At 46.4% G+C, this 12,901-nt stretch overlaps 1 protein-coding gene across 50 annotated transcripts in view; it reads left to right on the plus strand.

The window, feature by feature from the left end:
- SORBS1 (sorbin and SH3 domain containing 1) overlaps nt 1-12,901 on the plus strand; it is a 223,782-nt gene that overhangs the window by 177,777 nt on the left and 33,104 nt on the right. For 28 of the 50 annotated variants that reach the window (XM_076009924.1, XM_076009953.1, XM_076009926.1 and 25 more), the window contains 3 exons: nt 4,560-4,732; nt 7,342-7,427; nt 10,755-10,922. In XM_076009924.1, the coding sequence (XP_075866039.1) occupies nt 4,560-4,732; nt 7,342-7,427; nt 10,755-10,922 (427 nt within the window). Of the gene's footprint in view, nt 1-4,559; nt 4,733-5,226; nt 6,700-7,341; nt 7,428-10,754; nt 10,923-12,901 lie in introns of all 50 variants that reach the window. The other 22 variants (XM_076009908.1, XM_076009916.1, XM_076009912.1 and 19 more) reach the window with 3 other exon arrangements.

Consider the following 12,901-nt stretch of genomic DNA (forward strand, 5'->3'; position numbering starts at 1 on the left):
CAAGGATCGAAGAAGATGACCGAGGTTCATGGTTCTGTGGCATCTAGAGAAGTGATGGCATTCTAAGGCCACTTTCATATCTTGGACAGACTGCAGTGTAGAATTTTATTAATTAACATTGATTACATGTCACAAATACTTAAAAAACCTAGGAACAGAGAGGAAGAAATTCACCCATAATCCCAATATCCTAATACAACTACCAATCCTTTCCCTAAATATATAACATATATTTTTATAGTTACCATCACAGTGTATATCCAATTTTGTGTTTTATTTTTATACCATTATCTGATCTATAGATCAGTAGTGGGAGCTACTCATTATTTTCATTAGCATTTCAGCGCTGATGAGCATATAAGCAAAGAGCTTTATTCTGTGTGGCCAGCAGGTGGCGCTCAAGAACAAGCTGCTCTTTCCTAGGTGGTATTGGTACTCCAGAGAGAACACTTTTTCCCTTTAAGAACAAAACACAAATTATAACCTGAAGAACTATATGAAATATTAGAGATTCTCCAGGACCTTACAAATGTGTCAAAAATCTGTATGCATGTAGGCATTTAATTTTATAGACTCATTTATTCCACTTATATTTATTGAGCAATCATGCTAGATGCCAGGCATGCAAAGGTTAATAAACTGTCTGACCTCAAGGGGTTTGGGGTGTAATGGGGAAGGCAGACTTGTAACTAGCCAGAATCCAATGTGGCAGAGGTAACGAGGGGACCCAGTGAGGAGTGAGCACCTCTTGTCCTGTGGAGGAGGAAAGGTCAAAGAAGGGTTCATAGAGGAGCTGTCAATAAAATGTAAATAACAATAACATTATAAATATAAAAAATAATTTTTTCATGGGATACAAAAGGTTATAAGATGAAACTTCTAGAGGATTTCTAGACTCCCTCCTCTAAAGCCACAGTTAACATTTTCTTTTTCCTTTCTGAAATCACTGAATAGTTTTGAATGAATATAAGCTCCGTGAGGCTGGAATGTGTTGTCTATTCTGTCCCCTGTTGAATCTCCACCCAGAAGAGTGATTGACACTTAGTAGATGCTCAGTAAATATTCGTTGAGTGAATAAATGAGCAGTGGAAAGACGTAATGAGATATTTTCTAGAAATATCACTGGCAGTGATCTGCAGAGACGATCAGATGGAGTCAGGGCTGGTGACTGGGGGAGTGAAGGTGTGCTTGTTGCAGGGTTGTAGGTGAACAAGGATGAGGCAGTAACCAGGGAAGTGGAGAGCAAAGGGGTCAAGGTGAGCTGTGTGTGGATAGGGAAGAAGCGGGACTTGGTGACTGGTTATTGAGGAGCAAGGGGACTGATTGCTTTTTGGCTTGGGTGATGGAAGATAGAGGAACAGAACTGGGTTTGGTTTCGGACATGTTGAGTTTAAGATGCCTGAGGAACATGCAGGTGGAGATGTCTAGAAGACAGTGGAATATACGTGTCTGGAGCTCAAGAGAGAGGTCTGTGCAGACAACAGATTTGCAGGTGGGTTTCTTGGACAGCCTCACCGTGCCTTATTAGTTTTGCAAATGAAAGAAATTGAGGCAAGAGAGACAGACTGCAAGTTTTTAAACAGAGCTGGTTTGCCTCAGCTGATCCGCATTCTTCATTGGAGCTGGGCTGGAATCCCAGTCTCCAGGACCCCTGCACTGCCTCCAGAGCCTGGTGGAAACACTTGGCACTAGGATGATTGCTCTGTTCTCTCACTTGATTCTTCCAATGAGTGTTTTTGTTGAATCCCTTTGAAACTCAGCAGCCAGCTCTGCATCTTAGCCAGAGGCTGAATTCTCTGTGCCAGTTTAGTCCAGGCTGCTCAGAGCTGAGCTTCTGAACTTGTTTTGCTAAGTATTAATAATAAGTAGCTGCTAATCCTGATTGGGCCTTTCTCAATTAGCTGATCTACTTGGACAGGGCCTGGACCCAACAACTCTGTGACCTTGGGCAAATGCCTTAAGCACTCTGGTCCTCAGTTTACCCTTCTGTACAGTGGAACAGAAGATCTCTCTTTCCAATGTTAGAAGAGCTGATGAATATGATATATTTAAAAACATCGTTCTAGAGCTCTTAGATGTTGTTTTTAAACAAGGAGTATCTCAGTTGCAAAATATTACACATCTGGAAAAAGCATGTTTTGTTAGCTTTGGTATCAGAAAGAAAACAATTGGCTGTAGCAAATACATTCTGAGAGGTTTCCTGAAGTGCTGGTTTGTTGTTCTGGTGGGAAGCAGGAAAAAATGATGATAATGGGTGGAATAAAGCCAGAACGTGAGGCGGGTAGGGTGGAGTGAGCTCTTACTGCTGATGAGGTAGAGCAGGTGGGAGGTCCGGCAGCCAGTTATGGCTGAGAATCCCGACAGAACAGATTTAGGAGGAACTCAGAAAGATTGCTTAGAAGTTCTGACCAAGGGTGAGGCAGTTCAAAGGACAGCAGAGGCAAGTGTCAAAGTCACTCCTATTGAAAGAAAAACTTTAGACAAATTAAAGTTAGCAGAGTTTACTTGAGCAAAGAATGATTCATGAATTGGGCAGCCCTCGAAATGTGGAGAGGTTCAGAGAGTGCCACCCAACAACTTGGGCAGACAGCATTTATAGACAGAAAAAGAAAGTGACTATGGAAACAGCTTGATTGGTTGCACTCAGAGTTTGCCTTAGTTGGGCATGGTGTGCTGAGGCATTTGTCTTATATGGATAGGGCTGATCTGTTGGCAGCCTTTGATTGGCTGAAGTTCTGCTGATGTGACTGGCTGAGACTTAGCTACTGGTCCCCTGAAATAGGCATGTAAAGCCCTTAGCCAGGGCTGGGCACAAGGTGAGGCTCGGGAAGTGGCAGCTCCTATGAGGGGCACTACCTGTGGCAGAAGCATAGGACTTCACTGCTCTGAGGGAGACATCACAGTGTTCTACCAGAGTCCCTGCCTCTTCTCCATTTCTGACTCCTCGCTTCTGGTGCCACTTGTCCTAGGGGTGTATTCATGACAGGTGACATTTGGCAGTAGTGACATAAACTGAACTGGAGCATCCTTGAGCTCCCTCTGGGTCCTGTGCTGTGCAAGCCTCTTCCTCCCCTGTCATAAGGAAGTGTGATATCTAGAACAGTGCCATCCGTCGGTGTTCCAGCCCTGCCATTCTGCTAACCTGCCTGCTTTGGCAAGTTACCGAATCTCTGTGCCTCGTTTCCTCATCTGAAAAGCGGCAGAAGTAGGACGGAGGGGATTAAAGACAGAGCGATGAACAGGCAGTCAGCACAGAGCCTCCCCACAGGACGCAGCACGGGGAGTTGTCGTTGCTGTCACCATTTGTGACTGTGGGACTCGGAGGCTGTGGTCACACACAAGGAAAGGCTGGCTCTGAGGAATGTAAAAAGATTCCATCGTTGACGGCTAGATAGAGGGAAAGACTGGATAGATGTGTGGGAAAGCAAATGCAGCTTGTGGCCCGTGTAGAATCTAGGTGGGGGCTTTGGGTGTCCACTCTTGTAATTCTTTAAGCTGTTCTTTATGTTAGATAATATTCAAAGTGAAATATTGGGTGAAGGAATTTCACCTAGCTATGGGTCTTCAGAGCTGAAAAATTCACATGGATTCCAGTAAACCGAGTTCAGTAGGATTGAAAGCAGCCCAGCAGAAGCCTACGTACTTTTGTGGGAAAGGAGTCATTCGCTTACTGGACAAGAGAGAGTGAGTGTGTGCGTGTATATATGTGTGCACGTGTGTCAGTGACAGCATGTCACTGGGTGTGGGCATGGTGGGGTGAGGGGAAGGGAGCGGCTGAGTAAATGCTCTTAACTTTTTTGTGTGTGCCCCACCTCATTCCAAAAAGAATCTGATAACTTGCAAAAGTACCTTGATTTTAAACAGGATGAAAATAAATGAAGGATAGAAATGAGCAATAGTTTATGCTCATAACACATGTCATAGGGTCTGAACACAGACTTTGAAAGAAGTGAGTGCAAAATTGGGCTGTGATACTAAAAGCACATACAATCCCACGTTCCAATTTCACTCGGTCATGGATTTTCCTGGAGACCCAAGACAGTTGGGCCTCTCCCTTCCATTGCTGATTTTAATATTCCATCAGCCAAAGCGCTTGTGAAGAATAACCCAGAAAAATAACCCAAGTACTGGACTTGAAGTAGCCGACACTGGCTGGCTCCATGTCAGCGGCTCCACCCATGTCCTTGTCTGCACCATCTTGTGTGAAGCCCCCCCCCCCCGCCCCCCGCCCTCCCCCGACCGCCTCCAGCCCTTCCTCCCCAGTGGCAGTGTTTCACAGAATTATTCTTTTAAAGCACATATGCAGTCATCTCAATTAGAGTACTTTGCTGTCTGGACAAGATTCCAAAGCATTCAGGGACCCACGGGCCTGCCTTGTCTGTAGAAATCTGGGTCTAAATAAGAATGCTCTTGAGAAAGGACAGTGCTTGATTAGGATGCTGGGAAGTGTATTTCTTGTCCTCAACAGGTAATGTACGTTTTGGAAATATGTTAAAAATACTAACTCCTATACTTTTTTCCCCTCCCTTTTCTCTCTTTTAAAATGACCTTGTTCGTAGTATATATTCTTCCAACTTCCATGCAGTGAAGAGGGAATCAGATGGGGCTCCCGGGGATCTCGCTAGCTTGGAGAACGAAAGACAGATTTATAAAAGTGTTTTGGAAGGTGGTGACATCCCTCTTCAGGGCCTCAGTGGGCTCAAGCGGCCGTCCAGCTCGGCTTCCACTAAAGGTAATTACCTGGGTGAAGCCTGCGGGCCTGTGTCCCATCCACCCCCGTTTACTGAGCGTCAGCAGCGGGCGGTATGTCCTCCAGCAGCGGGGATACGCCTGCTCGTCCAGATCTATATTGAGGCCTGGAGCATCTGATGGTCCTTCCCGTTTTCTCACCGGCCATTTTTCTTTCTGGTATTAGAAGTTCCCTTCCTTTGAACCCCTAACCTTGCTCTCCATGAGGCATCTCTCTCTCTTTCTCTTTTGTTCTAATTCCCTTTTCTTAGAAATTAGCTGAGCTTTAGCCATTCCTTACTCCAGCGGGGTGGCCTTTTTTTTGTTGTTGCATCTTTGCACCTGCTTTGCAGCACAGATTATTTTGCTTCCGGACATCAACTGGAAATTTTTTAAAAGCCCTTATGACAAATGAGCATGTTACCTCTCCTTTATTTTTTAAGCAGCTTTCAGCTTTAACCTAATGGGTGTGTTTATTTTATTCTGCATGCTTACCAGTGGATCGTAAAGGTGGGAATGCTCACATGATTACTTCATCTTCAGTTCATAGCCGAACACTTAACACTAGCAGTGCGTTAGGCCCTGTGTGTAAGCACAAGAAGCCCCTGTCAGCCGCGAAAGCCTGCATTTCGGAAATCCTTCCTTCCAAATTCAAACCCAGGCTCTCTGCTCCCAGCGCTCTTTTGCAGGAACAGAAGAGTGTCCTGTTGCCCTCGGAGAAGGCTCAGAGCTGTGAGAACCTTTGTGTTTCAGTTTCTTTGAATGATTCTAAAAGAGGCCTCCCCCTCCAAGTGGGGGGCAGCATCGAGAACCTGCTCATGCGCTCCCGGCGGGATTATGACAGCAAGTCGAGCAGCACCATGAGCCTCCAGGAGTACAGCACCAGCGCCAGGAGGCCCTGCCCTCTCTCTCGAAAGGCTGGGATGCAGTTCACCATGTTGTATCGGGACATGCACCAGATCAACCGAGCTGGCCTCTACCTGGGATCCATTTCCTCCTCTAGCGTGCGGGATCTTGCCTCCCACTTTGAAAGGAGCAGCCTGGCGCTGGCCAGGGGCGAGCTGGGCCCCAGCCAGGAGGGCTCAGAGCACATCCCCAAGCACACCGTCTCCTCCCGCATCACTGCTTTTGAGCAGCTGATTCAGCGGTCGCGATCCATGCCGTCCCTGGACCTATCTGGCAGGCTAAGCAAGTCTCCCACACCAGGGCTGCCCCGGGGCGGCCTGACCTCAGCCCGCTCAGCCGAGTCCCTCCTTGAGTCCACCAAGCTCCATCCGAAGGAGATGGACAGAGTGAACTCCGGCGGGGTCTATGCCTCCCCAGCGTGCAGCGATATGGCGGACCACACCTTGGGCTTCAGGGGCCTCGTGCCTTCTGAGCCCCTCTCCACCTGCTCCGATGACCTGGACCACTGTTCAAACGCCTCCAATGACAGCAGAGAGGGCAGCAGTGGCAGCGTTCATGGGGACTTCCCCAAACATCGCCTCAACAAGTGCAAGGGCACCTGCCCAGCCTCGTACACCCGCTTCACCACCATCCGGAAGCATGAGCAGCAGCAGACCCCCAGACAGCCCGACTGGCGCCTGGATTCCAGAGGGGACAAGAGCACCCTCCTCAGGAACATCTACCTAATGAGCCCCCTCCCTTTTCGGTTGAAAAAGCCCCTCCAGCACCACGCCAGACAGCCTTCCCTTGGTGACTCCTCCAGCCTCCCGGTGGGCCAGAAGCCAGACCTCCCCAGCCAGCCCCACCAGGACCAGCCCTCTGCGGGGAAGCCCTTGGTTCCCATACGCGTGTCTTCCCGCCACACCATGGCCAGGCTTGGCCGCAGCTCAGAGCCCCCTCGGGAGAGACCCTCGGTCCCGGAGGACTTCCCAAGGGCCATTAATAATGGGAACTCCGTGCCACACTCAGACCACGGCCTGGACAGGAACAACAACCCCCACAGTGAACTGGCACCACCCTGCGGAGGTGGCATTCTGTGTATTTGACTAGTCTCATCCCCCGTCTCTCCACCTTGCTTGCTTTGTCCCCCTTGGTGTGCCCTTGGTGTTCACTTTCTGGTCTGTCCTTTGTTTTCTGTTTGTTTTGCTTGGCAACTGATCATGGCTCGTAGTGGCTGCTCTTCTTTAAAAACAAAGCCCCCCCCCCCATGTCATTTAGACTAACCACCAAACTGTGTTTCGAAAGAAAAATTGGCCGTTTAGCTCATCCAAGAGGTCTGTTCACTTGAACTCTTGAGCCCCTTGCGGTTTGCACCAAGCCCCTGCTCACCCCGTGGTTTTTTGAGAGGCAGCCTCCCATGGCCCTGTGTGTGCTAGTGTGCGGTTTGTCCCTGTGAGACCCTGCACGCCTCTCTGTAGGGACGCCTCCCTCTCTGCTCACCTTTCGCCTTCTGGTTGGTTTTCTTTGTATTAAACCAGTTCGCAAGTAAATCTGGAAAGCGGGGATGGGGGGAAGATTTGAGTTTTTTCCCTTCAGAATTTGATTATTGATCGTTAATCAACAATTATGAAAACTTGATATTTATAGTAGATGAAAGGTGAAATCTTTTCCCAACCTGGTTTCCTACTAAATCTTTGCCTGTTTTAACTCTACTCTGTTGTTTTGAAGATTCAGAATCACCAAGGCATTTTATACCAGCTGATTACTTGGAATCCACAGAAGAATTTATTCGAAGACGTCATGATGATAAAGAGGTAAATCCCATTTTTTAAATCTCTTAGCTCTTGCTCGGCAAAAAGTACGAGGGAAGTAAACATTCTAGATGTCTCTCAGAGAGGTGACATGATCTGGTAATTGTAAGCAAAGATTGGGACTTTCATAAGTGGCTTTTTATATGATACAGCCTCAATCACTCCTCTTTTAGTCTACTTTTCCAAAAAAGTAGGACTGATTTCCCCATAAGGACTAGGTTATGAAAGCCAAGTCCAGCCAGCACTGCTGCATAGGGAGAAACAGTTTGCCCACTCCTGCGTTCAGTGCCTTATAAGCTGGAAACGGGCCTTTGCTCTTTCGTCCCCCTCTCAACCTCCCCCACGTTCTCTAGGTAAATCCACCCACGTGCTTCTTCAGTACAATACCACACACCCCCTATTAGTACAAAGCACAGTTCAAATTGGAAAGGATTCAGTAGAAGAAAGAGGAAAATGAAAAATAGTAATGGCCACACTACATTTTATAAAAGAATTCAAGGGAGTTGCCTATAACTCTGTTGCCTTTAGCTCAGAAGAGGGCAGATACCCTAATAAACATTGGTAAATCCTAGCCAAGAACTTCAGAATGTGGATATTTTCGTGCAGCTACTGAGATGTCTGTCTGCAGTGGTGTGACTGGCAGGGCCTAGAACCCATTCTCCTGTGGATTTAGGAAGAGGTAGTTCTTCCTATCAGCCAAATGGGCTAATCTCAAGCTTCTGCTGTGATAAAGTATTGTTATTGTGTACACTTCTGGACTTCACATTCCCCCAAAGAAAGGGTCCTATAGTCGAACCCAAAGAGATGGAAAAATCACCTTGAATGGGTGGCAGTAAGGGAGGGTGTTCATTACACACAACTCTGTCCCATTCCCTTTAAAGTCTGAAGCCCTTTTTCTTTGTTGTTCTGTATTGTTGAGTGGTTCTAGAGTTTAGGTGAAGCCTCCTTAAGGATTTAGGCTGAGGCTGACTTTGGGAGGAGCTGGATGATAATAATCATTGCTGCCAGATGATGAGACAAAAGACAAAAAGGAAACCACTGTACTTTCCCCATCTCCAAGCACAATCAGTGTTCAATAAGACACTTACACCTGTCCATGGAAAGAAACAAGAGGAAGTATATAATACACAGTCATCATTTGTAATCACTCACTAATGATGAGTCTCCATCAGACCACAGAACAGATTCATCTCTGTATCTCTGTAGCTCTTTGTTAAGTATTTGCTGTCACCAAGATACAAAATTTCCATGGAGGTAGGCCTGGGCTACTATGACGAAGGAAGATGAAATTCCATTTTAGTTATACAAAATGGAATTTTTTGAGTACTACCCTAGTACCCAACATGGAAGGTTTCGTGGGAGAATTCTTGCCTACCACACGGGGCATATTTTACTTACGTGGTTTAGCAATTGATATATTACAAGTTGCATGTAGAAGGTGAACGGTTTGTTTCCTGAATAATATTGGCTGATAGATCCTTAAATTTTTATGTCTTTGTGGTTATTGGATTATGTGGTTAAACTATAGGCCCAATGGATTTACTGAGGTCGGATTCAAGTACTGGGTTGAGAGCTTTGCCCCCTTCAATGCCCACTTCCACTGATTATGTTGGGCCCTGGCCAGAACACACCAGGGTATTGAGCAAGGACTGTGGTAGCTTCAAGCATCAATCCTTTCCCATCGTTACAGCAACAGCTCGCAAGGCCCAGCTAATGGGGCGTCAGTCCCCTATGCGAATGCTTTATCATTAACATGGATGATAATGGCATTTCAGAAAATGAGAACATGTCAGTGCTGGAAGGGCTTTAGTGGTCATCTAGCCAATCCCCTTGTTTTGTCCAGGAAAGGATCACAGCAGGGTGGCAGCTTACCAGGGCCACATAGTAAGTTAACCTATTCCAGCAGCAGAATGGGAAACCAGGGCTCCAGATTCTTGGGCCAATGCTCTTTCCATGGCACTGTGCTTTCCAGAGGAGTTCCCATATCTTTTCTCATGTAATCTTTATAGCAACTTTTCTGAGCACTAGAAATCCCACAGCAATTTGATGAGTTACCACTTTGTAGACTGTGGAGAAAAATCTGGCCTACTATCCTTTAGGGCTAGAGTCACATGAGACATTTAATTCCCTGCTGGAAGAAGACTGATGTTTTACTGAGCATGCTAAGAATTACCGGTTCTGCCGAGCATGGTGGCCCATGCCTGGAGTCCCAGCGACTCAGCAGGCTGAGATGGGAGGATCATTTGAGCCCAGGAGTTTGAGGTTGCAGTGAGCTATGATCATGCCACTGCACTCCAGCCTGGGCAAAAGAGTGAGAGTCTATCTCTAAAAATAAAAAGAATTATCAGTTCTAATTAATGCTTTCCTGTAAGGGAAGTTAATCCCAGGAAGGTAAGATTGCTATGGTACAAGAACACATATTAAAATGCTATTCCATGAGGTCATTTCCACAGGCAGTGAAGGCATTTGGTGAAAATCAGCACTGTTTGATAATTTTTAACGGTTTTTAAAAATAGAAATAGATGACTATAGAGAGAATATTTCTTCTAACCCCAGGTACCATTATTCTTAGTTTATTTTCTATGTTAAAATATATCATTCCTTTAAACTCAGCTTCATTTCACTTAACGGAAAAATAGTTCAGTAAGAAAGTAACTGATGTTCTCTGTGAACCACATAAATAGCCTTTGGTGCATATACTAAGCCTCCTGAAAATTGTGCCCAGGGAAAGAATCAGCTGGCCTGGGAGAAGAAGTGCCATATTTTCTGAAATGGCTGTATTCTGTGGGGAACATATCAGAGTAATAAACACAGGAAGCACAAAAATGACCTAGTTGCCATAGAGCTTCCCTGTGGCAAAGCCCATATATAATAGCAGCTTTACCGGGCCTGGTCCCACCATGGGAGTACACTGTGGGAGCGTATCACTGCCTAGGTGAGTAGAGATGGCACTTCAGCCTCCTGCTGCCAGCCCAGCATGCTTGGCAATGCCCTGGATGTGCCCCGGGATTACCTTGCCTTTGCTGACAGGGCACAGGAGGCTTTTGGCTGAGCCAGGGGATAATTTTCCAGCTGGTGTAATCATATGGAATCTTCCCTCCCTACATCCCAGCTTCCCCAGGTTTCTCCCGCGGTGCTGTCTCCTTCCTACCTGCTCGGAGGGTGGTCACAGTGGGAGCATAGTAGCTGTGGCCAAAAGCCCTGCTGACAGCTGATCCTTAAAAAGTCTCCTCCCTTTCACCCGCCTCCTTCCTTAGTTGCTTTTATTGGCAGTTTTCCACTACCCTGGACCAGATGATTCACTGCCCATTTTATGCAATTTTATGGCAGAAACTTTTAGCGGACCAGAGACGACTTAAGCGCGAGCAAGAAGAGGCCGATATCGCAGCTCGACGCCACACGGGCGTCATCCCGACGCACCATCAGTTTATCACTAATGAGCGCTTTGGGGACCTTCTCAATATAGACGATACTGCAAAAAGGAAATCTGGGTCAGAGGTCTGTTTTGGTCGCCTCAATCTGCTGCTTGACCCAAAGCAACATCTGCCTCCCCTCAGCATTGCCCTCTGTAGGCCGGTCTAGTTCTCCAAGCAGCGTCTGTCATCCTGGCTTCCCCTAGGCTTGCTTTGGCTCCTTGTGGCTGGTGAATGGACACGACCGCCATTACGCCCTGTGCTCTGTATGTTCAAGCATGCCTGGCTGGGGACCGGGATCTGCTGGCGCATACCCCTAATGCATGCCTTAGAGCATCGGCTGCCGTCATGAGTCCAGTCCTCCACATCTGCATTTTATCATGATACCGTGTTGCCTGTGCATTCCGCTCAGAAACCTTGTATCTTAGTCCATATGCATTGGTGGCTATGGTGTGGACAATTATAAGATTCTTCTTTGAAGAGATGGTTAATGAAACTTATTTTACAAAAGTTGATACTTATGTCATTTACAAAAAGGCACCCAAAATTAGTGACATGAATATTGAAATATCAGGGGACAACACTGCCATTCACATATAGATGGATTAATTAATCGCATTACACATAAGGTAGTGCTCAAGCACCTCACTGAAGAATTTTAAGGCCCAAAGACTCTTAATGGTTAGGGTAAAACCCACAGAGGAGGTGAGAACTCTCCAAGGGGCATTTCATTTATTCCTTTAATTTTGACATTTTTAAGCTTAGATTATGAAAGCGTAACAGTAATGAAGAAGAGCAAACCTTTGAAGTAATTTTATCTAAGTCTTGACCTGCTGTGCTAAGGTCAACATGTTAAAATTCCTGTGTTGGCCAAATGCTGCATCTTGCTAAGAGCTTATGCTTTGCCACGTGACCCTTAAGTAGCTTTGCTAAAGAAGATCTTTGGGGGGAGGTTTACATGTCTGGGCTTGGGGTGGGGGGTGGGGGATGGTAAAATGACACCCAAAGTATTGTTGTATAACCTTTCGATGTAGTAGATTAATATGTTTCTATCTTTTGAGTAATAGAGGCATCATTGGCTTTTTTTTTTTTTTAAGAAATAGAAAGTGGGAAGAAGAGAGAGAGAAAAAAAGGGAAACATTAAAAGAAGGAAAGCTAGGGAGGGGAAGACTCTAAAGTGATGGAGAAAAAGGAAATGTAACAAGGAAGAAGCAAAAGTTTGCAAGTGTTACTCAGTTGCAAGGGAAAGACAACCTCACCCTCAACATCCCAGCTCCTCCCCAAAACGGCCCTGTTCGAAGGCTCTGGTGAAGGTTTGTCCTTACACACAGGCCTACCCACTTGTAGGTGGAAGATGAGGAGCACACACAGCGACACTGTACGGCTGCACACTTACACCTGTAGGTAACACGTGCAAACACAAATGCAACTCTAGCAGAAGAACCTCGGACAGAGGCAGGAAGTCCCTCCCCGATAGCTAGGCTGCCTCCCTTCTAGAGCAGTGGTTCTCAGACTTGACTGTAAATCAGAACCCCCTGGGGGGCTTGTTAAAATAGAGACCCCAGTCCCTCTGCAAAGATTTCAAATCTGTGGAAAGGCCTGAGAATTTGTATTTCTAACAGCTTCCTAGGTGATGATGATGCCAGTTTAGGGACCACATTGTGAGAATCACTGCCCTAGACTTTGACTGATGGGCTTAAGAAAGTAGAGACCAACAGTGCCAGCTGCACCGTGCTATGTTGGTGTACTTTGGTCCCGTTCATTAGAACTTGGGTGGCTACTTGTTCTGTGCAAGACCCTATGGGAGGCAGATGGGGCTCAGTCTATGCCCCACTACTCAGCTGGTAGTGGAAGAGTCTCCCTCGTATACAGTTATCTCTGTCCTATAGTAGGTAATGCCATGCTGTGAAAGCCCGAGCAGTGAGAGATGGATTTGGTCTCGGGAGCTATAGGAAGATACTGGTACAGAAGAAGATACTGCTGCTTTGTATGACCATTGATAAATCAATACATCTGTCTCAGGAGTTCAGTGGAATCAGTGTTTCTCAACCTTGAGAACCTTCA

Source organism: Microcebus murinus, chromosome 14 (assembly GCF_040939455.1).
Source record: "Microcebus murinus isolate Inina chromosome 14, M.murinus_Inina_mat1.0, whole genome shotgun sequence".
NCBI classification, from domain to species: domain Eukaryota; kingdom Metazoa; phylum Chordata; class Mammalia; order Primates; family Cheirogaleidae; genus Microcebus; species Microcebus murinus.